General features: G+C 43.9%; 1 protein-coding gene across 5 annotated transcripts in view; it reads left to right on the top strand.

Annotated features, from left to right (window-relative positions):
• RBM33 (RNA binding motif protein 33) overlaps window positions 1-24572 on the top strand; it is a 116476-nt gene that overhangs the window by 67961 nt on the left and 23943 nt on the right. For all 5 annotated transcript variants that reach the window (XM_059932956.1, XM_059932955.1, XM_059932957.1 and 2 more), the window contains 5 exons: window positions 11374-11506; window positions 11907-12244; window positions 13703-13984; window positions 15333-15620; window positions 18811-19446. In XM_059932956.1, coding sequence (XP_059788939.1) covers window positions 11374-11506; window positions 11907-12244; window positions 13703-13984; window positions 15333-15620; window positions 18811-19446 — 1677 coding nt within the window. The remainder of the gene's footprint in view (window positions 1-11373; window positions 11507-11906; window positions 12245-13702; window positions 13985-15332; window positions 15621-18810; window positions 19447-24572) is intronic.

Below are 24572 nucleotides of genomic sequence, written 5' to 3'. Positions count from 1 at the left end.
ATTGTTAAGGTATTCAATTAGTCTTATTAAAATATACCAACTGACCCTTTCAGGGAAGCTGATAAGTCACATAATAGCTGTTAGAGCCTCTTTATTCTTTGCATTATACGATTAACTTCGTGCTAAGCAATTTATGCAAAGTTTTTCATCTTTCTTTTTTTGTAACTGAAGTTATCAGTTCTTCCTGAATAGGATTAACATAGATAACATCACATAATTAACAAGAGATGCAAAAAAGAAAGTACAATTTCTATAAGAATTATATGTGGGAGAATGATAATTTCTTACCTCGGACTTTTAAAGGGATATAAAGAAAAGCAAAACAGAGCAGTTATTTGAAAGGATTATGGTAGCTTTTTCTTTCAAAAGGCAGAATTACGGTAGTCCTAAAAGTTCTGTTAAGTGAGGTATTTACAGCTCACTAACAGTCTTAAAATAATTCTTCATTTTCTAGAGAGAGTTGGTCATTTATTATCCTTTCTACTTGTGAAATGGCAGATGCTATTACATGAATGATTGCATCAAGAGAATTTAGGTAGTGAACGCCAGACTCAGGAACGACGGTTTATTCAGCATTACCTGAGGACAGGTTGGCCGCAGCGGAAGCAGCGCGCGAGGGGAGAAAAAGAGCATTTATAAACCACGAGTCTGAAAATGTGGGTTCGTGTCTTGAGTTATTTATTGACAGTGTAACTTTGGATAATTGTTTAACTCTGTAAACCTGAGTTTCTTCATCCCCTAAAGGAAAAGTTATTGGTTCTGCCTGATTCTTGGCACTGTATTTATGAAAGAAACTTGGTTTCGTGGTTTATCAGTCAGGATGTGAATGAGGCTGCAGGTAACGGAAAACTCAGTTAATAGTGACTTAACAAACTGAGTGTCATATTTTTTGCATAAAAAAGAAAGTTCTTCTGGGTGGGTATAGCACTTCTGTGTTGTTATCAGAGATCCGTTTTTTTCCCCTACCCAAGTTTCAGGCTGAAAGAGGAGGGGGGGTCAGGCAGCCCCTAGTGAGCCTTCCCGGAGGCCCTGTCCAACTGTGCCAGCTCGCCTTGTCACAGGCTGGGATTGGTGGTCTTCTAGCTGGGCACAGTGTTGTCCTTCTGTTACTAAGGAAGAAGTGAGAATTTATACTAGGTAAGCAATGGGAAGTCTTTTCCATGTGGCTAAAACTTGTGGTCAGAATTTAAGTTGTGTAAATCGAGAAAAAGAAAGTGACATCTGTGTTCAAAACAGAACAGAAAACAATGAGGAAAAATGGTATTGTGAGCTTAATGATACCTACTATTTGTTAAATTTTTATTTCATAAAGCCAATACTGATAACAGTAAGCAGCTTCTAGGACCTTAAAGCTGAAAATTGTTCAGTTTGTTTACATATTCAGACCCTCAAGTTCTGTTATCCATTGAGGCAAATGGAGGCAACTAGGGGCCCGCTTATCTTCCCAGATGGTTTCTCCCTAGCGTCCGGCATGGTCTGACATCGCCAGAGAAGTAGCCGTTGTCACTGTGGTTTATTTCATGTATCAGCCATCACTGTGGTTTATTTCATGTATCAGCCATTGTCTTTCTTTCGGAATAATATCTTGTATTATCTGCCCTCTTCTTTCTAATCCTCTTACGTAGGCATTTGCCCTCTTGGAAATGGGCTTCTTCCTCGTTGGATACGCCTGCATTTATCATTAAAGCTGTCTCTTTGCCAGTGTCGGCCTCCCTCATTTGTACACCTCAGGGTGGCTTTCAGCTTCCTGGGGGCCTGCGGGTCAGCTGCCATGATCTTAACTGGCACCTGCTGCCTTCCACCTGGCTGTCCCAGGTTCCCACACCTTGCTAGTGTCACTTAGTTTCAAGGTTAAGCCCACAAAACCCCTCTTTTTCCATTCTTATTCTATTGAGCCAACTTCCAAAGCCAGAAATTTCCTTGTTTACTCAGCTTGAGTCAGCTATTTCTTTCTAAGCTGTGGATAGCATCTCTGGTCCTCCCTCCTTTATCAGTCTCTCAGGTTGATCAGATAAGAACTGCTAATCTGTATTAGCCATTCAGACCAGCCATGGAATGTCCATGGCTGTCTGACTTGACTGGATTTAGTATTTACTGGTTTTCTTAACTCTAAAGTGCACACACACTCTCACGCAATTACATATACGTATGTGATTGAAAGACACTGAGACAGATAAGGGCATGTGAAAGTTAAGTCCCTGCTGTTTGCTGTTCCCAGCAAGCAGTAGATAGCATGGTGGGTACGTGTCCGTGCTCTGGACATAGGTGACCTGTGCTTTCTAACCTTGTGCTTTGTGCAGGTGATTTAAGTGCTCAGAAGATTTCTGTGAGCACAATAGCTCCCTCGTAGGGCTGTTGGCAGGATTGAGGGAGACAGCAGAGGAGCTCTCTGCACAATTGGCAGCAGCAGCAGCAGCAGTGTGGGTTGAGCCTTAGGTGGGCAGCAGCAGGGCCCGGGAGGGGCATTTGGGGTGCCCAGGACTAGGTAAGGGCACAGGGGATGCAGGATAGGAAGGAGGTGGCGCCCCCAGGGTAAGATGGGGTTTCAGGTAAAAGTCCCCAGCCCTGGCCTGATCCCCAGAGGGTAGGGCTCTGGAGCGTAAGTTGTCCATCCTGGGGCAGAGGGCAGAGTGCGTGGCCATGTCAGGCAGTCCTTGGAGAAGGACGGCATTTGCAGCACCTGGGGCATGTGGTGCTGGCCCAGTGAAGGAGACTCGGCGATGGCCCCAGAGCGTCCAGCGTGGGAGTATCAGCCAGAGTGGACTGACTTCACAGCGCCACCGGGATGCCTATTTCTCACTCAGATCACCCTCTGGGCATCTTCCTCTGGCCCCCAGGGGCCTTCCTCTCCACCCTCTGGCAGGTGGGGAAAGAGGGAAGATTATTCACGGGAGGTTGTCTTTCACTGACCGGGCCTGGAACCAGCCCACCTCACTTCTGCTCACACGCCATCTGCCAGGAACTTGGTCATGAGGCCGTATTGGCTTCATTCATCTTACAGGTGCATGGTTCTTCAGTTGGATCTACAGGCAAGATGGGGACACTAGCCTGGGCTGTGTTCCTGAACAGCAGTGCTGGAAGTGTACCCCACCCACTATCCACCTCAGTTTCATTCTTCTAAAATTAGGGGCGTGGTCATAGGGTGAGGACGAGAGTCTCCAGGTTCACGTCACCTTTCCTCTCTAATTATATTACATCATTACAGGACAAGTTACAGCAAATTGTCTCCGACAGTTAGGTTGGAGAGTCAGGGTCTGTTGGTCTTGGCTGCTCTCTGGTCCTGCTGCCCTGTCTGTGCTCCGAGTCCGCTCGGCGCGTGAGCCTCGGGGCTGGTCGCCGGCGCCTCGGTCAGCACGGTCCGCCCTCCTCTGCTTGCTTCCTGAGGCTTTCAGCCGTTCCCTGACCGTGTGCTTCCCGGGCAGCCGGTTGCTGGGCGTGCTGCGGCATTCTCCGTTAGATGTGGGGCCTGGCTCCCCTCGCCTCGGAGTCAGGCGGTTCATCCATCCCTTACGTGTTATGGGCGTCTTTGTGCCAAGCTCTGTGCCGAGCGTGGAAATGCACTGGTGAATGAAGCAGTCGTGGTCTCGGCCCTCGTGGCTCTGTGGGTGAAGGGTAGAGAGAGGCGGGGGTGGACTTGAGGGAGATTTAGGAGGTAAAATTACTAGGACTTGGTCATACCTGTTCTGTGAAGGCTTTCCGGTTTGAACTCAGAATGAGAGCACAGGAAGGAGATCTGTGCTGATTTGTCTTTCACCTTACAAGGAAACACGTTAATTGTCAGAAGCTGATACGTTTATTAATTGTAATTATATTATAGTATAATTATATCAATATAATATACTATATATTATATAATAGAGGGTCATTTGGAAGTAAGAATAAAGTTCTAGTTAAATATTACTGGTGGAGAAAGAATTCCGGGGCTTTGTTCTGTATTGCTAACACTTGAATGCCTGTGTATGTGCAGTTAGCACATGGATGATTAGTAAAAGGGAAGAGGGTTTGGGGAAGAGATGAAAATCACAATATTAAAATTCCAGAGGGGGCAAGATTTATGATCCCAATGTTATTTTCAGTTTAATACCAAAAAATGTCTTTAGAAGTTAGGAATGTTCAATATAATCTCCCAGGAAACCTGAAAGTGCTTAGAGACCCAAGAAGTAATGTACTTAGTTCTCAGGCAACTTGAAATTATCAGTCTCTCTTTGAGTTTATTCTTGTAACTCAGTGACTACTTTTTTTTTTTTTAAACTTTTTAAAAAAATTGATTTATTTTTGGCTGTGTTGGGTCTTTGTTGCTGTGCACGGGCTTTCTCTAGTTGCAGCGAGCGGGAGCTACTCTTCGTTGCGGTGCGTGGGCTTCTTGTTGCGGTGGCTTCTCTTGTTGCGGAGCACGGGTTCTAGGCGTGCAAGCTCAGTAGTTGTGGCTCGTGGGCTCCGTAATTGTGGCTCACGGGCTCAGTAGTTGTGGCTTGTAGGCTCAGTAGTTGCGGCACACGGGCTTAGTTGCTCCGTGGCATGTGGGATATTCCTGGACCAGGGCTTGAACCCGTGTCCCCTGCATTGGCAGGCGAATTCCTAACCACTGTGCCACCAGGGAAGCCCCCTACTTCCTTTTCAGAAAAGGATGAAGGGGCTAAGGGGTGAATACTTTCCCTGATCTCAGCCTGTGGCAAGGTAAAAATCAAAATTTAGCAGACTTTCTACTTACAGTGGAGGGAAGCCAGTCTACTTTTCTACTTACATTTTGCCTTATCTGTAATGAGAAAACCTATCGTTGGGAGGGCTTGAAATTAACTGTCTAATGGAAGGAGGAAAAGAAGGTTATAAAGAGCCCTGTTGCAGCAGCCACGTGACCAGTGCCGGTCAGAGCTTCATCAGCAGGGGGTGAGGCTTGTGGCACTAAAATGCACTCATGGAATTTACAAATAACTACAGATTTCAGAAGAAACCGAGTATTTTCCCAGCCTGATGCGAGCCTGCTAAGAAAAGTGGTAAGAAATATCGGGGCTTCACATGTTAAGTAATGAAGAAAGCTGTGTTTATTAGTCAAGACAGAAAAGTCAGGACGCTTTTCCAGGCTTCTTCTAATTGTGAGCAGAATCAAGGAAGTAAGGCAAAGAGAGTCAGTCACTCCCTGGCTTCCGTGAAGCTGAGTGAAGGAGCAGTTCAGGAGTCATTCTTACGGGGCTGAGTTCTGCCTTCCAGGTATTGGCAGTGCCGATGTCAGCACTGTGCAAAACCCCACGTGTCCTGCAGTGACCCACACCGGACGGAAGTGGAAGTGGGCCGAGCTGGGGTGCAGGAGCAGTGCTGGACTGGGGCCTGTGATTACAGTGGTTCTGAACAACAGAGGTTAAGTTTTGCTTTACCCCTTATGGGAATCGGCGAAACATTTGTAAGTTAGTAAAAGTTCCCACAACGAGTGATGCTGCTTTCTAGCTATTCATACAACGCAGTACTGAAAGGCTAAGTGGAAATAGCCCCAAAGGACTTTCCCTCTTTCTCAGAAAATGCGTTTTACTCTTCCCGTCCTCCTTTCTGACACCGTCTCCCTGTGTCTGTCCTTTTTTGTCAGCTCGTTAGCATAGTGGTGACTGATACAGCTAATGAGTTTATGAGCCCTGAAGTATGCTGACTGTAGTTCAGATTGAAAGCTTGTCAACAAATCAGTAGCGTAATACTTTCAACTGCTGTTATAATTCAGCATACTGTTCCTTTCTTTTTTTTTAATTAATTAATTTATTTTTGGCTGTGATGGGTCTTTGTTTCTGTGCGAGGGCTTTCTCTAGTTGCGGCAAGCGGGGGCCACTCTTCATCGCGGTGCGCGGGCCTCTCACTATCGTGGCCTCTCTTGTTGCGGAGCACAGGCTCCAGACGCGCAGGCTCAGTAGTTGTGGCTCACGGGCCCAGTTGCTCCGCGGCATGTGGGATCTTCCCAGACCAGGGCTCGAACCCATGTCCCCTGCATTGGCAGGCAGATTCTCAACCACTGTGCCACCTGGGAAGCCCTGTTCCTATTTTTTAAGTGAAAAATCTGACCAAATGCAGTAATAGAATGAGAATTAATATTTTTAACAAATAGACTGCTGCTAAAAATTAGCAACAAACACATGATTCATGCCAGAAACTTCTCTGTAGATGTAGCTGAATGAAAGTGGAGGGGACAGAAAGGAAGCGAGAACGCAGAGAGCACTGTTGGCGGGGGAGGAGGGGAGGGGGACACCTGACGGGGGGTGGGTAGGAAGCATCTTACCTGGTAGGAGGGTGAGAGAGGGCAGGTCAGGAGGCTGAGGGACTAGAAGATGCTCAGAGAAGGGAGAATGTCCTGGGCATTGGGAGGGCTGGCCAGGAGGAGGGGAGACTGTGAGGGACAGTGCTGGGCCCGCTAAGAGTAAGTAGAAGCTCGGCTTCCCTGGTGGCGCAGTGGTTAAGAATCCGCCTGCCAACGCAGGGGACACGGGTTTGAGCCCTGGTCCGGGAAGATCCCACATGCCGCGGAGCAGCTAAGCCCGTGCGCCACAACTACTGAGCCTGCGCTCTAGAGCCCGCGAGCCACAACTGCTGAGCCCGTGCGCCACAACTGCTGAAGCCCGTGAGCCTAGAGCCTGTGCTCTGCAACAGGAGAAGCCACCACAATGAGCAGCCCGCGCAGCGCAACGAAGAGCGTAGCCCCCAGAGAAAGCCTGCATGCAGCAACGAAGACCCAACACAGCCAAAAATAAATAAATAAATAAATTTATTATTTTTTTTAAAAAAGAGTAAATAGAAACTTAGAGTGAGTCCGATTCAGCGTACGGAGAGTTTTACCCAGCAGTACTCAGCAGCCATAGAGAAGCGGGGCGCTGGGGCCCACGTGCACGCAGGGTCTCCTGAAACACTGTGGCTGCGGGACGGACGGGTCGGTGAGAGAGTGAAGGAGGGACGGGAGAAAATGAAGTTTGTATAATGAGGGCTTATGAGAGGGCTCACGTTTTGGCTGAAACAGAAGTATAGAGTGAACATTTCCTGAAGAAATCTGTAGTATATGGAAGTTTGTATGGGATGTGATGGTTTCCAGAATTCATGTGCTAGACGATCATTTTCATATCTAAGTCAGGGGAAAGTATGGTTTTTAAAATCCCCAAATTTAGTCATTTTGACAAGATTTATACCATATGGAATGAAATTTCCCCTACCTCATCTTAACTTGTTTTTCTTGGGTATTGAAATCTGTGATTTAAAAAAAAAAATAGAATGGTGTCACCTTGGACACATTATTTAATGTCCTGAGTTTCAATTTCCTTGGCTGTGAAGTAGGACACATACCCCCGATGTCACTGTGCTGTGCGTTCATGAGCTCAGGTGGTCAGGGGCTCTGCACAGGGCCTGGGGGGCAGTGCGTGAGCCACAGGTGGTGGAAGCTGCTGCCGTCACGCCTGGGTCCTCATTATTTCTTACTGTGAAGCAGGTGCTCACGCTGGCTTCACAGGGTTACTTGTGTGACTTCTGTGCCAGTCGCTGCCGTTATCCGCTGTACTACAGTGGGAGTGTGTCAGGAGCATGGGCTTGCACACACACAGGCTGAGAATCCTTGTGAGTAGAAAGGATTATCTCCCGCTCTGGTTGACCGTGCCCGGACCTGAGCCTTGATTCAGGCTCTGGCCTGGGTTCTTACGCGGGTCCTGAGTCTCTGACCAAGCTCCCCCAGGGCTGTCAGACCAGCCAGAGAAGCAAGAGAATCGACACTGAATCCAGGTGACTACACCAAGTAAGCACCCACCGAGTCCCAGCCCCTGCATTTCACCAAGCCATCATCCCCCAGGTCTCCCTGTCTTGCTTGGAGCCGTCCTGATGCCACCCCGTGCCCAGCTCAGCAGACGGACCTGCAGGTTGCTGGTTGCTCCAGCGCTGGCCCAGGTTCACAACTCGGTCTTTCAGCTTGCCGCCTGATTCTCAGAACACGGACGGGCCTGAGGTCCTTTCCTGGTGCAGCAGTCCCCCTGCCGTGGGGCACTTCCATACCCAAGGGGCTTTTCTGAGGCTTCGTGGTGCTGTTCGCTCCCTGGCTGGGATCTACCCCACCAAACCCGTGTCCAGACAAACCCTGCCCTAGTGACCTGATGCAGGCTAACATACACCTGCTTGTAAGTGATCACAGCACAGGTATATGAAGAGAGCTGTTGTTTCTTAATACACTTTAAAGGCTGAAAATGTTTTCTGTCTTCAAGTAGGTGTTAATATTTTACTATTTGTAAGCTAAAGCCTCATGAAAAATACATATATTTCATTTTTAAAAGATTTTAAATTTCAGTGATTTCTTTTACCTTTTACATCCCATAGCTTGTTTTATTTAGTCTGTGGTGATGTTAATGAATCTTATCTGTCCCTTCTGTATTTATCTGTTCGAAACTCCTTCTTGGTGTTTCCCCCTCCAGAAGAGGGACAGTCAGGTATACATCAAATTAGTTTAAGGAAACACGCCGTATAGCTGAAACGGGGTTTTACTTAGGTGAACGTCGCTAACTTATGCAGTCAGATTGCACGGATTGGAGGCAGCGTGACCAGTCAAACCTTGCCACAAGCCAGAGGGCAGACAATTTAAAATTCTATTTTCTGGGCCACTCCAAGAAAAATGGTTTAAACATTAAAAAAAAAAGGTTGGGGACTTCCCTGGTAGTCAAGTGGTTGAGAATCCACGCTTCCACTGCAGGGGGCACGGGTTCGATCCCTGGTCAGGGAACTAAGATCCCACGTGGCACGGCCAACAACAACAAGAAAATGAGTGGACCTTGATTGCTAATTTGTTATCGTCCAGAAAGTTTTGAAATACGTGTATACACAAGGGAAAAGGCCTGTAAAACTATACACAGGGTACTAATGCTATATTTTATAAAGAAATACTTTATTAATAAATGTTCTGTTTAAGTTACCTGGCAAAATATCCATGCAAATGCACACCACGTATTTCATCGGCTTCACACAAAAGTAAGAGTAGTTTTAAAACGAGGAAAGAACGCGGCAGTGGAAGACAGAAGGCAAGTCCATTGAAACTCTTAGTGCAGATGTAATCAGTACCAATGTAGGATAGCCGATGCTATTAGAAATGTGTTTTTCTAGCGTATTGTTACCATAGTAAAAAAATAGTAGATATTGAAGAATATCCATATCAAAGCATCATATTAGTAAAGTCTCAAACATTGCGATAAAATATATACATTTATTAGGGGTAAAAAGCTTTATGGTTTAGTATGAGTGTATACAGTATGTATTCTCAGTTATAAATCCAACATTTCTCTGATGATGTTTGCTTCAGTTGTATCTTTTTTTTTTTTTTAATTTATTTATTTATTTATTTTTGGCTGTGTTGGGTCTTCTTTTCCATGCAAGGGCTTTCTCTAGTTGCGGCGAGCGGGGGCCACTCTTAATCGCGGCGCGCGGGCCTCTCACTATCGCGGCCTCTTTTGTTGCGGAGCACAAGCTCCAGACGCTCAGGCTCAGCAATTGTGGCTCACGGGCCCAGCTGCTCCGCGGCATGTGGGATCTTCCCAGACCAGGGCTCGAACCCGTGTCCCCTGCATTGGCAGGCAGACTCTCAACCACTGCGCCACCAGGGAAGCCCCCAGTTGTATCTTAATTGATGCCTTTATCTAGAGTGAGAAGTGATGTTCCCTAATGTCAGATGTCAAACACTGGTAAGGTGAGAATACCCTTGATTTCACGTAAACTGATAGACACAGACTACAAGAATTTAAGCTTTGCAACTTTCTGATCCATATGTTTCAGTACCATGTGTTTTTATGAAGATGTAATATTTGTGTGTAAATCTAATTTCGTTAATGTTATATAGCCAGTGGTCATATGGGTTTGTGGTGTTTATTGTGTTCATTTTGCATTATTCTTACAACACTATGGATAGAGCAGACCTTTAAAGAGAGAAGGAAGGCAAATGTAGTTTGCAAAAGCATTTTCAGTGTTATAATATGATGTCACATTTAGAAAGAACAGCTAATTCGTAATAAAATGACAGAAAAGTCATTAGAATTTTAAGTTTATGAGAAAAGTGTGGTTTTTGAAAGTTGAGAAATACTTCAAAGAATGAGGTGTTATTAAATGAATATTATTTTGATGATGCAGTATGTATAATCAATGAATTTCTGGATAAAGAAGTGAAAAAAAGTTGTGAGGCTTTCTTAAGTAAATGTGGTGTTTTAAAAGAATCTCCATAAATGCTTGAAAGGCCAACTGAAAAATGAAGTAATTTTTCAAAATTGAGGTATAGTTGATTTACAATATTAGTTTCAGGTGTACAACGTAGTGATTCAAAATTTTTATAGATTATACTCCATTTAAAGTTATTATAAAATATTGGCTAAAAAGTGAAGTAATTTTAATTTGTCTTTGTAGAGTTCTACTGGTAACCTGCAGTTATTGGAAAATGGTAATCTGTTTTAAGAGTTCAGAATTTCTAGCCAGTGGAATCTGACTGTATTATTTCTTTCGTAGTAATGTGGTTTCTTAAACATTTCACATTGTCCTGTTCCGTCAGAGATTGCTGATTTTTTTTTTTTTTTTTTTTTTTTTTTTTAAATACAGTACCAGTTGTTTTTTTTTTTTTTAATTATTTAATTATTTATTTATTTATTTTGGCTGTGTTGGTACTTCGTTTCTATGCGAGGGCTTTCTCTAGTTGTGGCAAGCGGGGGCCACTCTTCATCGCCGTGCGCGGGCCTCTCACTATCGCGGCCTCTCTTGTTGCGGAGCACAGGCTCCAGACTCGCAGGCTCAGTAGTTGTGGCCCACGGGCCCAGTTGCTCTGCGGCATGTGGGATCTTCCCAGACCAGGGCTCGAACCCGTGTCCCCTGCATTGGCAGGCAGACTCTCAACCACTGCGCCACGAGGGAAGCCCGATTGCTGATTTTTGTTATGGTACACATTCAGTTTCTTTTTTCTTCTGTTGAAATAAAGCAGCTTCATAGCTGTGGCTTATGGTTGTGTGAAAAAGGTAGCAAAGAATAGCATGTTTGAGAAGATGAGTGTCAGGAACACTGAAAGCAGACATTTAGTCTTTTGGATTAATGGGCAAGAGGCTCAGTAATTGCATGGATTTCAGTAAGCTTAAAAATAATACTCTTTTGGTTTTGTAGTGCTGTTAAAACATTGAATTAATTTTTAGATGCTGCATTTTGACGTTTGACTGTTTCATTATGGCAGAATCACCTATTTTGTAATATGAGGTTATATATATTTATGTGTGCGTCTATATACGGGGGTGGCGGCTTCAGGAGATAAGTTCCTTGACGTTTGCAGAGGAAAACTTAAAACATGTACACCCTTCTGAAAACTACCGTTTATTTTCCCGCCTTCCACCCTGTTTTCCTGCTGTGCTTTAGGGCCCTCCAGAGTTCCCACAGCACACACCTGGACCTGTTCCCAACACTTTCAGCCAGCCCCCTCGGCTTCCTCTTCAGGACCAGTGGAGGGCCCCGCCGCCTCCCCAGGAGCGAGACCCTTTCTTCTTAGGAGGTAAAGGATGGCGCAGAGTAACAGAGCAAAGCCGCGTGGGGCGACGTGCCTGAACACGCTTATGTTTTAAACGGTATTTAGCTCCCAATAGGAGATTTTGTTAAGAGTGTCAGATTTTTGTCCCGTAACCCTTCTGCCTATCATTTCACATGCTAAAATTGGACATTATTGGTATCTGAAATGTGAAAATCTCATGCGAAGGAGGAAATCATCTATAGAAAATGACTAATGTAGCAATCTAGAAATAAGAGGCAAAATGTAGAATTCTTTTCAGACGTTCACCCCCAGCCACCTCTTGTAATTTTCGTCCATAGTAAGACAGTACATAAAACTGATTTCTGTGAAGTGTGTATTCTGTGTGACCAGAGGGCAATAACGTTGCAACGCCCTTCCGTTTCAGGTGAACCAAGGTTCCCGAGCCATCTCTTTCTGGAACAGCGAAGTCCCCCTCCCCCGCCACCTCCTCCCACGCTTCTTAGCAGTGGTCACCCTGTGCCCACTCCCAGTCCCTTACCGTTCACCCAGCCTGGACCAGCATTTAACCAGCAAGGGCAGCAGCCTGTGTTCCCCAGAGAGAGGCCCGTGAGGCCAGCCCTCCAGCCGCCGGGGCCGGTGGGGATCCTGCACTTCAGCCAGCCAGGGTCCGCAGCAGCGCGGCCGTTCATCCCTCCTCGACAGCCCTTCCTGCCCGGCCCAGGACAGCCCTTCCTGCCCGCCCACACACAGCCTAACCTGCAGGTAGGCATCGGGGCTGGCTTTGTGTTTCAGAATTCAAGTCAGAACCTTTCACATTTTTATTCTCGTCTGCCAAGATGTGGAGATTATTTAAAGAACAAGGGTATTAAACTTAAATGTGCTCTTTATTAAAGACAACTTCCTTAACAGTATTGCTTATCTCCTTAATCATAGGAGAAATGGAGAAAGTGATGGTCGTTTTTTGGGAAATGAAAAAATTCAGTAGTAAGATTTTGTAAAGGATATACTATACACTGCTAATGAAATTAGGGCATGTTTTGATAATACCTTTGCTTATCATTGCAAGATTCTTAAAAGGTTAACAGGAAATAAGGTTCTTTGTCAAATTATGTTCCTGCAATATGTAGTGGGGAAAAAAAGCATTGCTGCTCCCTCATTATTTGAGAGATTTGAGTGCCCTCTGCTGGTGTTTTATGTTTCATCAGCTGCCTTGAGTCTGATACCCCTCTCACCCAGTATGTTTTTTCTTTGTTTTAAGTTTCCTGTTAAGGTATGTAATGATGATGTGCTTGAACCGATTATTTAGAAACACATAGAATATGTACCTAAAGTAAGAACAGGAAAATGGTTATTATATAAGGTGTTACAGTAGAATAAAATGTTTTTTTCTTTTTATTAAAAAAATCTAATTTGGGAATTTCCTGGCGGTCCAGTGCTTAGGACTCTGTGATTTCACTGCCAAGGGTGCGGGTTCAATCCCTGGTTGGGGAACTAAGATCCCACAAGCTGCTCCGCACAACCAAAATACATATAAATGTGTGTGTGTGTGTGTGTGTGTGTGTGTGTGTATATATATATATATATATATATATAAATATATATATATATATAATATAATATATATAATTGCTACATGTGCATTGCAGAAATAAGTATAGATAGGAATTTGAAAAGGTAATGAAGTCATCCCACCATCTAGAAACAGTTACCACTAACATTTGGGTGCACATGTCTTTCAGCCTCTTTAGTGCTTGCATCCTCATCGTGATGCTTTCTTTTCCCAGTTAACATGTAATTACCGTCTTCTCATGGTGATGAGTTCTCTCACCACGGCATTTGAAAACACTGCACGAGTTGACGTTTTACGGCTGTCACTGTTTCTGGCGCACGTTTATTGGTTTCCGTCCTTGGGTATTGGAAACAGTGCTGCAGGAAACGTCCTTGAGGCTGTGTTTGCTCGCATCCTTAGTTATTTCTTTAGGATAAATTCCTGGAATTTCAGGATCTAAAGGATTTAGGGCAAATATAAAATGCAGGGTAGTAGCTTTTGGCTTATCACTGCATTTAAGATAGTATCAGCTTCATCAACAAATCTGAAATGAAACTTTAGTGCCACTTGAAGTTTCTTTCTGGTGTTGGGGTTTTTAAGGAAATGGCTGAATTGGAACACGAGCAGTACGTACATGATAAACTGTTGCTTCTCTCTTTTTGGCCTGGAAGGGGCCCCTGCACCCCCCGCTGCCGCCTCCCCCTCAGCCCCAGCAGCAGCCCCCGCTCCCGCCCCCGCTCCAGGCACCCTCGCAGCACCAGCCGCCGCCGCCGCCGCCGCCGCACCCGCACCAGCACCAGCACCAGCACCAGCACCAGCACCACCACCTCTCTGTTCCTCCCCCGCCCCTGATGCCCGTGGCTCAGCCCCAGTTCAGGCCTCACATGCAGACGGGGCCGCCTCAGCCAAACAGCAGTCGGACGCAGTGCCCCCAGCGCCAGGGGCTAAGGCATGTAAGTGTCCAGTGTCCTCAGCTGTCTTCCAGGGGCACCTTTTATGTCGCGGGGCCTTGTGTATCTAGATCCTCCTGTAGTGTGAGATGGCCTTAGTAATTGATGCATAACTTCAGAAAGTAGTTTTGGGTGATAATCATTCTACCTTTGCCGGTACCGAGGTTCTGTCTATCTCCTTGGGCAATGAATGCACAAGTAAATGAATTCCGGAAGAATTTCTTGAATATCCTTTGTTGTCAGGCACTACTCTGGTTCCTGGGAATACAGCAGTGAATGAGTGAATGAGAGAGACACATTTCCTGCCTTCATGGAGCTTATAGTTAATCGTGGGGGATGAACTGCATTGATCTGTGAGGTTACGCTCTCGAGTACCATCAGCAGACGTGTGGCTTGTCATGCATTGGAAGAGATTGGGAGATGCGTGTCGCTTTAAAAATCAAAGACTAGGCATGGCTACTGTCTTATCCTCCATTACATAACTAACCCTGTAAAGAGGCTCAGGGTTAGAGTGCCAGGCTGTAAGGGGAGATAGTTGGGTTTTCCCTTTAATACTGGTCCTTTTGACCTTGAGCTTCAAGCATGTCACTTACCTACTTTTAATCTCAGTTTTTTTCATACCCGCCTCTTTGTTTCTTAAAGTAACATTGAGACTAAAATGATGTAAGAAATAAGAAAGGATTTCTAGATCTGGAAAGAGGGTGCTCTGCAATCTGGGCTTCATTTTGTAAGAACAGTGGCAGACGACACCCCCAGCCTGGAGCTGAGCAGCCGTGGAATGCAGTCCTCCCCCAGCCGGCTCACAGATCTACACACGCCTCTAGGCGTCGGGTCTCTGTTAAGAATCCTCAGGGTGAACGTGACTTGACAGTCTCCTCCCCGATGAGAGCTTTGGGCATCTTTCTCCTTTTTCTTAGGGCACTAACTTAATGCTTTGTTCTTTGTTAGTTCTACCTTCAATTTAGGAGACCCGTTGACAGTGGTGGTGCCATTAACCCAGCTGACTCCTTGTGCGGGAGTCCTTGTTGCACTGTTGATTCTGTTAAAAATGTTTGTCCCCATCCTGTAAGTCACCTGGTGTAATGTCCATGACGAGGAGCCTGTGTGTCGGCAGGTACGGTGCCTTTCCCAGCCCCAGTCCTCGTCAGTGAGGGCATGCTACTATGTAGAGCAGGAAGCATTTATGCAGGAAAAATCTGTTTACCAACAGGAAGGTATCTGCCCCCCGAAGGAGAAGTCACTTATTCAATTCGAATGATTTTTTAAAATATTTTAGTCTAACGTGCCTTTTTATGTTTCTTCTCCCAAGTTTCCAGTTGTAATTAGAATTTCTTTCTTCTTGCGATGATAGAACACGACTTCTCAGAATGTAACCAAACGACCAATGCAGCAAATGCAGCCAACTGCTCCACGGAACAGTAACTTGCGTGAATTACCAATAGCACCGTCACATGTTATAGAACTGAGTAACAGCCGCTGCGCCTCCACACCTGCGGCTCAAGTAAAGCCGATTATCAGCACGTCACCGCCCACGAGGCCCGGGCTGGGGCCCAGGACTGCGCAGGGGAAGGCTGATGTGAAAGTCAAGCCAGTTAGCCCTGTGGGCCGGCCTAAAGAGGAAGCAAAAACAGAACCAGAGGTAGGACTTCTCTTTTTCTAATTAAAAAATAATGTTTGGTCTCAAACAGGGAGACCTTATAACCAAGGTTTGTACCTCTTATCTCAGTTCACTCTCACCCAGTGAGTTCTTCACAAAATCTTCCCACCTTCTTTTAACCTAACAGCCATATTCATATAAGATACACTTTCATTCTCACTGGTACTATATCAGATTGTATTTATATATTTATACAGTTATAGTTGTGTGTTACAGAATCTGTGTCTATCAGGGATCTTAACCAACTGTTTCTCTGAAGGGCCCAGATAATAAATATTTTAGGCTTTATAGCCCAAATTGTCTCTCAGAATTACTCAACTCTGCTGTTTTATCACAAAAGCAAACATAGACAGTCTTACATCAATGGGCATGGCTGTGTTCTGGTAGCACTTTACGACAAAGCCAAGTGTTGGGCTAGATTGGCTCATGGGCCATAGTTAGCTGACTCCTTATGTTTACTCTTACGTTCCTGTGGCTTTTCTGGTTTTACACTGTGAACTTCTAGAAGGTAGGACCAGTTTGGACCTTTAAATAAGATGGGGAGGGGTGTTTTGTTCTGAATTGTGTATATTATTGCTGATTTCTAAATAGGTATAAATGTTGTAAGAATAAATGATAAATGCAAGTCAGTATTCTACATGATTTCCAATTGAGATGTTATTTGCACCTTGGTTTAGTTTTGGCCACTTGGTTATGTTTTGCTTAGAGGCAGTTCAGTGTTAATGTAGTATATTAGTCACGAACTTTTACATTTTTTAAAAAAATTTCTTTACGTCAGTAAAATTTATGTCTGAGACAAACTCCTTGAGGCCCTTGGTCTCCTGTAAAAGAAGTGAATGTGCTTGTCTAATGCTTCCCTGAAGTCAGGATTCCATTGTGGGCTGTTCCCTGGAATTATAGATACAAAAGTTGGGCAGTATCTGTATAATGTAGGTTCTAATGAAGCATAGGCATCTAGTGTAGCACAGGTCAGAACACGCCCTTGGAATGATCTGCCGTCGCTAGCAGTGCGGCTCTGAGCCAGTTACTTCACTTATCCCAAGCCTCAGTTTCCTTAACTATTGGGTGTATGTGCCTGAGACGTGGCAAGAGGATCAGTACATGGAAGTTACGTTAATAATAATATGTATAATGTAATAAGTAAGTACATCTATTAACTTTATAAAATAATGGCACAAAGTTTCCTTAGATGAGAATATAAGCCCTTAATCATAATAAAAACAAGCGTTAACTGGTTTTTGCCTTTCAATCAGTTAAATTGCGGGGGGGGGGGTCAGATTTTCTTCTAGTAAATTATTATAGCAGCTGTAATGTAATGTTTCCAAGTCAGAAATGTAAGTATAAAGTGAAAATACTGAATTAACGTTTAATAACATCTTATTAGAAGAAGGGTGACATTTCGGTTTTAAAATCAATATATGAAAAAATCATGTAGATTTACAAACTGGATTGGGATAGCTTATAAAAAGAAATCATTGCTAAAAATTTTATCCTGCTTTTAGTTTATATAGCTAGCTCCTAACTCATATGTATAAATGGATTTGGCTCAAAAATGAAGTCACATACACTTTTATAGTAACAGTGGCTAAGTAAAATGAGAAAAGTGACTTTTTAGGCATACCACTAGCCACGTTTGTCTGTCCCTTTCATAATAGTTGATTTAATAAGCAGGCTTCTGAAGAAGTCTTCTGTAGAATAAAATGGATGCTTTGTGCGTGAAGTGCAACTTGCAGGTGGCCATAGTGTAAGTGGCGCGTGTCTTAATTTGTTTGCTTTTAATTTTCTGTGCACATAGAATGGGGCCAGGAGTAAAGTTTTTTTTATTTTTTAAAATCTTCCGTTTGTTTCGCTTAGGTAAATGTGGTTTATCTTCTTATATTCACCCAATTGGTAATGATATAATGAAGGACAAATCTATTTAGAAGTATTTCTACCTATATTCTTGAATATACTTTAACTCTTTTTTGATTACATGGGGAAAAATCCTAGTGAATATTAATTATTCTTGCATTTGAAACAGTGGGCCCTCTGGACCTGTTACTATTTCCCCAGAATGCCCTGGCCCCTGTACTTTTCGAACTTCTGTTTTTCTGTCTTCCCCTTAATGTCACTTCTAGCTCTGTGTAGCCCTCACCCAACTTCAGGTTTGCTGTTTCAGATCTGTCCTAGACTTTGAAATTAGGTGACTGAGTTGGTCAGGATTGCTTCTAAAATGACAAGCAAGCGCCAGTGAGGGGGCTTGGCTCTGTGTCTCTTAGGTCAAGTGCACGGGCTCTGGGGGCACCAGCCAGCGCTTCAGCTACATTTTGGTCTTATAATTCCTAACTTCTAAGGTTTATTTGTTAACAGCTGAATTCTAGATAGAGTAAATCCTGTTATATTCTTTTGCGGAGGATCTGTGAGTGATGATATCTATGACTTTTTTTTTTTTAAAGAAAATTATTACAATTTTAAACAAATGCTAAACTTTTAATAAACTTTCCTCTTTGGATGCTTTTTTTAAGAAAATTATTGGACTTTTACAAAGATTCTTCTGATAGACTTTCAGAATGGTTTGGGACTGGCATATTAAAGGCATTCCTTATATACCATTAATATTCCAATACTGCAGTTGGCAGCATTTTGATTCTGAGGAGAGTGCATGAGTTCAAGGTCAGAGAGATTGACTTGTGCTGTTCATTATAAGCAATTATTCTGTGACAAATGAGTTTGAGATCAGGCTGAAAATTCTGTACGAAAAATCAATAGTTCTAATCAGGCCCTTTCAGGTCATTTACACCCCACCTTTTGTTGGTTCGTCAGAGGAGAGCCAGATAAAACCTGTGTGACAGCGAGGCCTCCCTACTGTTGCAGTTTCCATTTCAAACATATTTTGATATCTTAAATGAATAGTTTAATTGGTTTCAAAGTTGTAAATGAGTGGAAATTTACATTATTTCATTTTTAATATTCTGATAAGATTTTCCAAATTAGCTTTAGCTGTGTAATTTTTTTTTCCCTCCCCAGGGGAAGGAGTTATACTTAAAGTCTGTAAGCAGATTTTGAATGGCTTCTTTCAAATCCTGAATTAAAGGGTTTTTAGAAAGTGCCTTTTCTTAAGTTTGCTGAAACAGACTGGAACCATCACCTAGCCTTGTACTCTAAAGTAAACCATGCATGTTTTCTGCTTCAGTTTCCTGATGAAGATGAAGAAACGAGGTTATACCGCTTAAAGATAGAAGAACAGAAGCGCCTCCGAGAAGAAATCCTGAAGCAGAAGGAGCTGCGGCGGCAGCAACAGGCCGGCGCGAGGAAGAAGGAGCTGCTCGAGAGGCTGGCGCAGCAGCAGCAGCTCTGCCCCCCGCCGGCCCTGGCCGAGCAGGGAGAGCAGCTGTCGGCACCCTCGCCCACCAATGGCAGCCCACTGTTACCCTTCCCGGGGGCACAGGTCAGGCCGCATGTGAAACACAGACTTCTCGTGAAAAACCAAGATGCCACTGTTTCAAGTGTTCCACCCAAAACATCCAATTTTGTGCCATCTGGTGCTAACACGCAGTATCAAGGACAGCAGATGAAACCACTGAAACATTTGAGACAGGCCAGAACCATACCTCAGTGTCCAGCTCAGCACAAAGTCCTGCAGGTAAAGCCTGCAGACGGGGAGGGACCGCCACCCCCCTCGCAGACTGCTCGAGCCACGTCCCTCCAGGGCCGGCCCCCGGAGGCCAAGCCTGGCACGAAAAGGACTGTCATGCACCGGGCCAACAGCGGTGGCGGAGACGGGCCGCACGTCAGCTCCAAGGTCAGGGTGATTAAGTTGTCAGGCGGGGTAAGTTGACGAGGTCACCAGTGCCTCTTGGAATCTATGTTTCACTTAGTATGTCCTAACTCCCAGAGAGGATTTTTGAAGGAAGGGAAGTAAAGTTGCCTGTCTTAGAATCATGTGGACCAGCCTTTCCTCACTTGAAGCTGGTGTAAGAATTGTCGTTTAAATCCTGCTTCCAATTGGGACCCATGTTTCAGTTGTCTCTTGAGTCTTAGAGAAAAACCAGTGTAACAGTTCCTAAATTAGATGTTTCTCAGTTTTAGCTTCTTTTTATAGATAATTTATGCTAGAACCATCAAGTTTGTTTTAAAAATAAAATTTCCTTTACCACAGAACACATAATTTGTTGTGTGTAGCTTTAGATTCAGGGAGCATCTATGTCAGCGGGGGGGTGGGGGGGACAGTGTGTGTGTTGCTTTTAAGCAGCGTTGTTTCAAAGACTGTTTCCTGTCTTCCAGTTCAAGCTAATTGCCCCCCCCCCCCCCGCCCACATTTGAGGGAAAAAGGGATTGACAGTATTCTAAAGTGAAATCATGTGTGGTCCTACCATGTGCTTTCAGAAGTGGGGCACCCCTCATTTCTGTCTTCATCTCAGAACAGTGCCCATTTTAGAGCATTTTCAATAAAGCACAGTAATTGCAGTTTGGATAAATTCAGTACTTAAACTAAACAGAGTTGCTGCAGATAGATTCCCATTGCAGGAGATTCTCCCGCCAGCGTCTGTAGAATACTCGCTTCCTTAATTCTGCCGTATAGTCTTTATTTATTATAGGAGGTAACGCTCATCTCTTGCTTTAATTATGATGAATTCTGCAGCAAACTCTCTTTGGTCCGAGTGACTGTCGTACTCTCTGTCGCAGCTCCCTGTTGTGTGCACTTTGTGTTACAAACTGGGGAAGAAGGGGGAGAGCTGTAAGACACGGGCTCTTAGAGCAAACCAGCTGCAGATGGTTACTTCTAAAACCACAAAATACTGACAGTAAAAAAAGAAAAGGACTTCTAATTCTCAGTTCACCCAGGGAGAGCAGTACCGCTAGGAACGGGCAGGAGTTGTTTGCTGTGCTGGAGGAAGGGCAGCTCCTCGTTAGCTGCTTAATCAGTTGAGTTTTAATTGCTTTTGTTTCTAGGTTTGTAGACTGAGGTGTGAAGTTTTTCACGTGCCATAAGAAACTTTGTGACAGAGCAAATCTGTTGTTTCTCACCTCCGTTCATTGTGATTCAAAATGTTGATAAGTAGATGGCCTGTATTATATCAGATTGTTTAAATATTGTATGAATTTATTATCTTTAGGCGAAGACCCAAGTGTTGATCAGTTTCCGGTGTCTGTGTGGCCTTTTGCTTTTGACCGTGTTTTAATCATACTTTGTCGGTGTCTCATTGTTTTACTTGAGTTAGAAACTTCTGAGGATGGGCCATGGGGCGATGGTTTGGGAATAGGCCTTTTCCCTGGGCAGCCACAGTGGTGCGGTGCGGGCCTGGGCACTCTGGGCTCCGGCAGACGAGGAGGTGTGGGGCACGGCTCTGCTGTCCACAGGCAGCCTTCAACTAACGAATTCATCTACTTCAGAAGAATTTATCTACCTCAATTTTTGCTATCTTTTTTTCTCCAGTGGAAAAAATATATTTTTTATATCAGACCATATTCCAAAGTCATGCTATATAATTTTACAATACACAGGAAAACAACAGAGGAATTTTACATGAAAATAGCTATCTGCCAAACTTTGAAATGGTTTTTTAGCTCCCTTTTTAATTCTTAAGTATTAAGTTAATTAACCAACATGTTCTGTATATTAGGATTTATTCCAATAATTCCTCCAATAGCACGTTGGCAACTTTCACCTTATCAGAGGATAAATGTCTCTTGTTTGTATCTCTCTGAACCAGAACAAACAGTGTTTTCCTAATGGCCTGGGGGTTTTTTTGTGTTTTTTTGGTGGGTAGGAACTATTTGTAACATACCCATTGTGCAAAAAGGAGACAGTTCTTGCAAGTGCTAAGTATGCTCTCATTTTTCCTTTTATCTCTGTCCCTGCTGGTCCCTCTCTCCTTTCATGCACCATGGCATTAATGCCCAGGGCTGTGCTGTGTTGTGTGCCTGGAGCTGAACCGGCCACCCTGGTGAGGGTCTGACAGGGGCTTAGCATCTGGGAGGATTGACTTGTATATCGTACCTGTGCAGAATATTATTTGTGCATTTCAGGTTTATAGTTACTTGTTTAATAAAAGCATTTCATTGTCAGTTCACGTTCTTGTATTTTGCTATGAGCCCAGGACTTCTTCACATTCTGTTAGTGCAGAAATAGAATAGATATTCTGTTTATAAGGTTTTCTAGAGAAATTTACTTTTCAGAGAGTCGTTTGATTTCTTTCACTTTTTTCTAACTTAACCTGGCATCGAATGTATTAACTAAACTATTCTTTGCATTCAGTGGTCTCCTCGTTCTAGTAGTTGGTCTTCAGACAGGACACAGAGCTATCGCAGTACATAGTGCTGTTCTAGAAATTGTGCTCTGGTGGTGATCACAGTAAAAATATGTATCTACAGGATTGTTAGGAAAGCAGAATTTTCTTGGCAGTCTTATTCTGATGTACAAATTGGAAATATATTACAGCTTAAATTAGGTTTCTTTAGGTGAACTTTTACCTGTGAGGCAATTGTGAATCAATAAGGTCTTCTCTTTTGTCATTTTCCATATTTCATTACCTGTAATTAAATAATTTATCTTTGGATTTTATTAAATTGGGGTTTTTGAAAGGTGAAAGAGCCTGAGTCTTAAGACTATAGGTTTTTCAGTCTGCCCTTTCATTAATTATACTATCTTCAAAGTGATTTTAATTCATACTGATCATCGAAGGAGAATTTCTAGTCTTTTTATATTGTTCCTCTTTGTTAGAGCTAATGCATTACGGACATGGGAAGCATTTTCAAAAAGAACGTAATGAAAAGTCTTTCTTGGTGTTGGTTCTCACACAGTCCCTGACCAGGGTCTGGTCTGGGTTTGTAGCCCGCAGAGTCGTACCTCACTTTCTTCGGGGGCCGTCTTGGCATCATGCGTTCTTTGTTGGCCGTTCCGAAGCTCCTGTGTGTGGGGCGTGGAGGTTGAGGCCCTCAGTCACCAGGAGGGTGTGATGAGGTGAAAACAACGTGGCTGTGTTTGAGGAAGACCCGTGGCTGGATGCTTGTCTATTATTTATTGTCTCGGGGACCCTTCTAACACGTAGAAGCTACTTTATAACTGTCCATTTTCTTTTTGGAATGCTCCGAAGGCCCCTTCTGGAAATACATTCCCTGATTTTATGCCGCATAATAGGTAGTAGCTGCTGTTTATCAGGTGTTTAGCATGTATTCACAGCATCCTTATGAGTTAGATCTGTTATTGCCATTTCATAGGTAAGTAAGTTGAGTCTCAGATAGTAGCCCAGGGCCGCTCAGCTACTGACTGGCAGAGTGAGGCTTCTGAATCCTGTGCTTTTTACCATTACTTATAGTAGCTATTTTTGCTGCTCCTTTTCCTCCAATGTTTTTTAGTTCTAGATTAGGGAGAGGAGTCTACTTTTTCCACTGAGTTTTTTAGGGGGGGCTTCTAGGATAAGGGGGTGATGAGGTTTCATTCGGCTTGCCAGCCCCGGTTGGCAGTGGCGGGCCGCAGAGCGCGTTGAGAAGGGTTGAGAGGCGGGCCGCAGCGCCCTGACCGCTGAGCGGCCTCAGCCGTGGGTCAGGGCTGGGGGGCGGCTGGGCTTCCGTCACGCCTGGTCCGGAACCTGTGTGGAGGAGCCTGGCGTGGTGAATTAAAGCGAGGGACGGTGTACCCGGGCGGAGCGTAGCTATGACTAGCTGTGTGCTAGAAATGTGTCGTTGACCATTTCTATGTAAATCAAAATAGATCAGATTTTATATTTAAAATTGAAATCATGAAGGGACTTCGGAATTTAAAGAGACCTTTTGTGATGAGGCTAATCAATCTCTTTGTGAATTTTAGTTTTTTCCCATTTATATTGTCTGGATTTGTTGGGTGAGATTTAAAAAGGAATAAATTAATGCTACTTATAAAGAGTGTTAAATGTTGGCAAATATTGCTTCTAAAATTTCATGTGCCTCCCTGAATATTATTTATATAAGTAATCTACTTAAAGAATTTTATTTGATGGAATGGTTCTCTTTTTATTATTTAAAACATAGGAATAGTCTCCATTTGCTCATTTCTCAGAAAGCTACTTTTAAGTATTTAATTTTCAGAAACCAAAAGAGCAATCTTGTTAAATCATAATTTCTGGAATTCCCTGGTGATCCCGTGGGTAGGACTCCACGCTTTCACTGACGAGGGCCTGGCTTCAGTCCCTGGTTGGGGAACAGATCCCACAGGCTGTGCAGCGTGCCGTACCCCCTGCCCCCAATCATAATTTCACTCATAGCCAGTACGTAATCCAGAAAAACTCTTCAGGTAATAACAGAGCGTATATAAAAATGTAAAATGTTTGCTTAGTGTAAACTTATTATAACCATTCTCAGCCATGTTTTGTGATTAAACACCAGAAAAAAGAATTAGGACGAGCAAGTGCCATGCCAAATTTGTTTATCCAGGAATTTAATTAGGCCTGCAGCTCTGTCTTCCAGTTTAGGGGAAATGGGGAACCCTTGAGATGTTTGCGTCGGGTTACCTGGCCAGAATGAACCCGTCTCCTCCTCAGAATGAGGCTAAGCTTCTCCCAGGGTGGCTGTGAGGGTTAACTGTCGTGACATGGGTGAGATGAGTGGCTCAGTGCTTGGGCGCATGGCAGTGGCTCCGTAGATATTACTACCCTTTCCTTTTAATTAAAGAAAGAAAAAGTGTGTTCTTACAGTGTTCTTTAAGAAAAAGCAGATTCTGAATTCAGCTGCTTTATTCTAATTGAGGTCATGAAAATTTTAAGAATTTGGCAGCAGATTAAGTAAAAAGCCCTTTGTTCTGCTGGCCACACAGAGAAATGGGAGAAGCACAGAATGCCTCAGCAGGAAAGCCAGCTGTCCAGTCGTGATACTCTTGTATTTTACCTTTAAAAGGCTGTCAAAATGCTTCACGTAGAAGGTCCCAATTTGTTTGTGTGAGCTTGCTTTTGGGGGTTGGTGTGCATTTGTAGATTTCTT

The sequence above is a fragment of the Balaenoptera ricei genome, chromosome 9, assembly GCF_028023285.1.
Source record: "Balaenoptera ricei isolate mBalRic1 chromosome 9, mBalRic1.hap2, whole genome shotgun sequence".
NCBI classification, from domain to species: Eukaryota; Metazoa; Chordata; class Mammalia; order Artiodactyla; family Balaenopteridae; genus Balaenoptera; species Balaenoptera ricei.
Note: the sequence above shows the minus strand (reverse complement) of the source record. Positions and strands in the feature narration are given on the sequence as shown.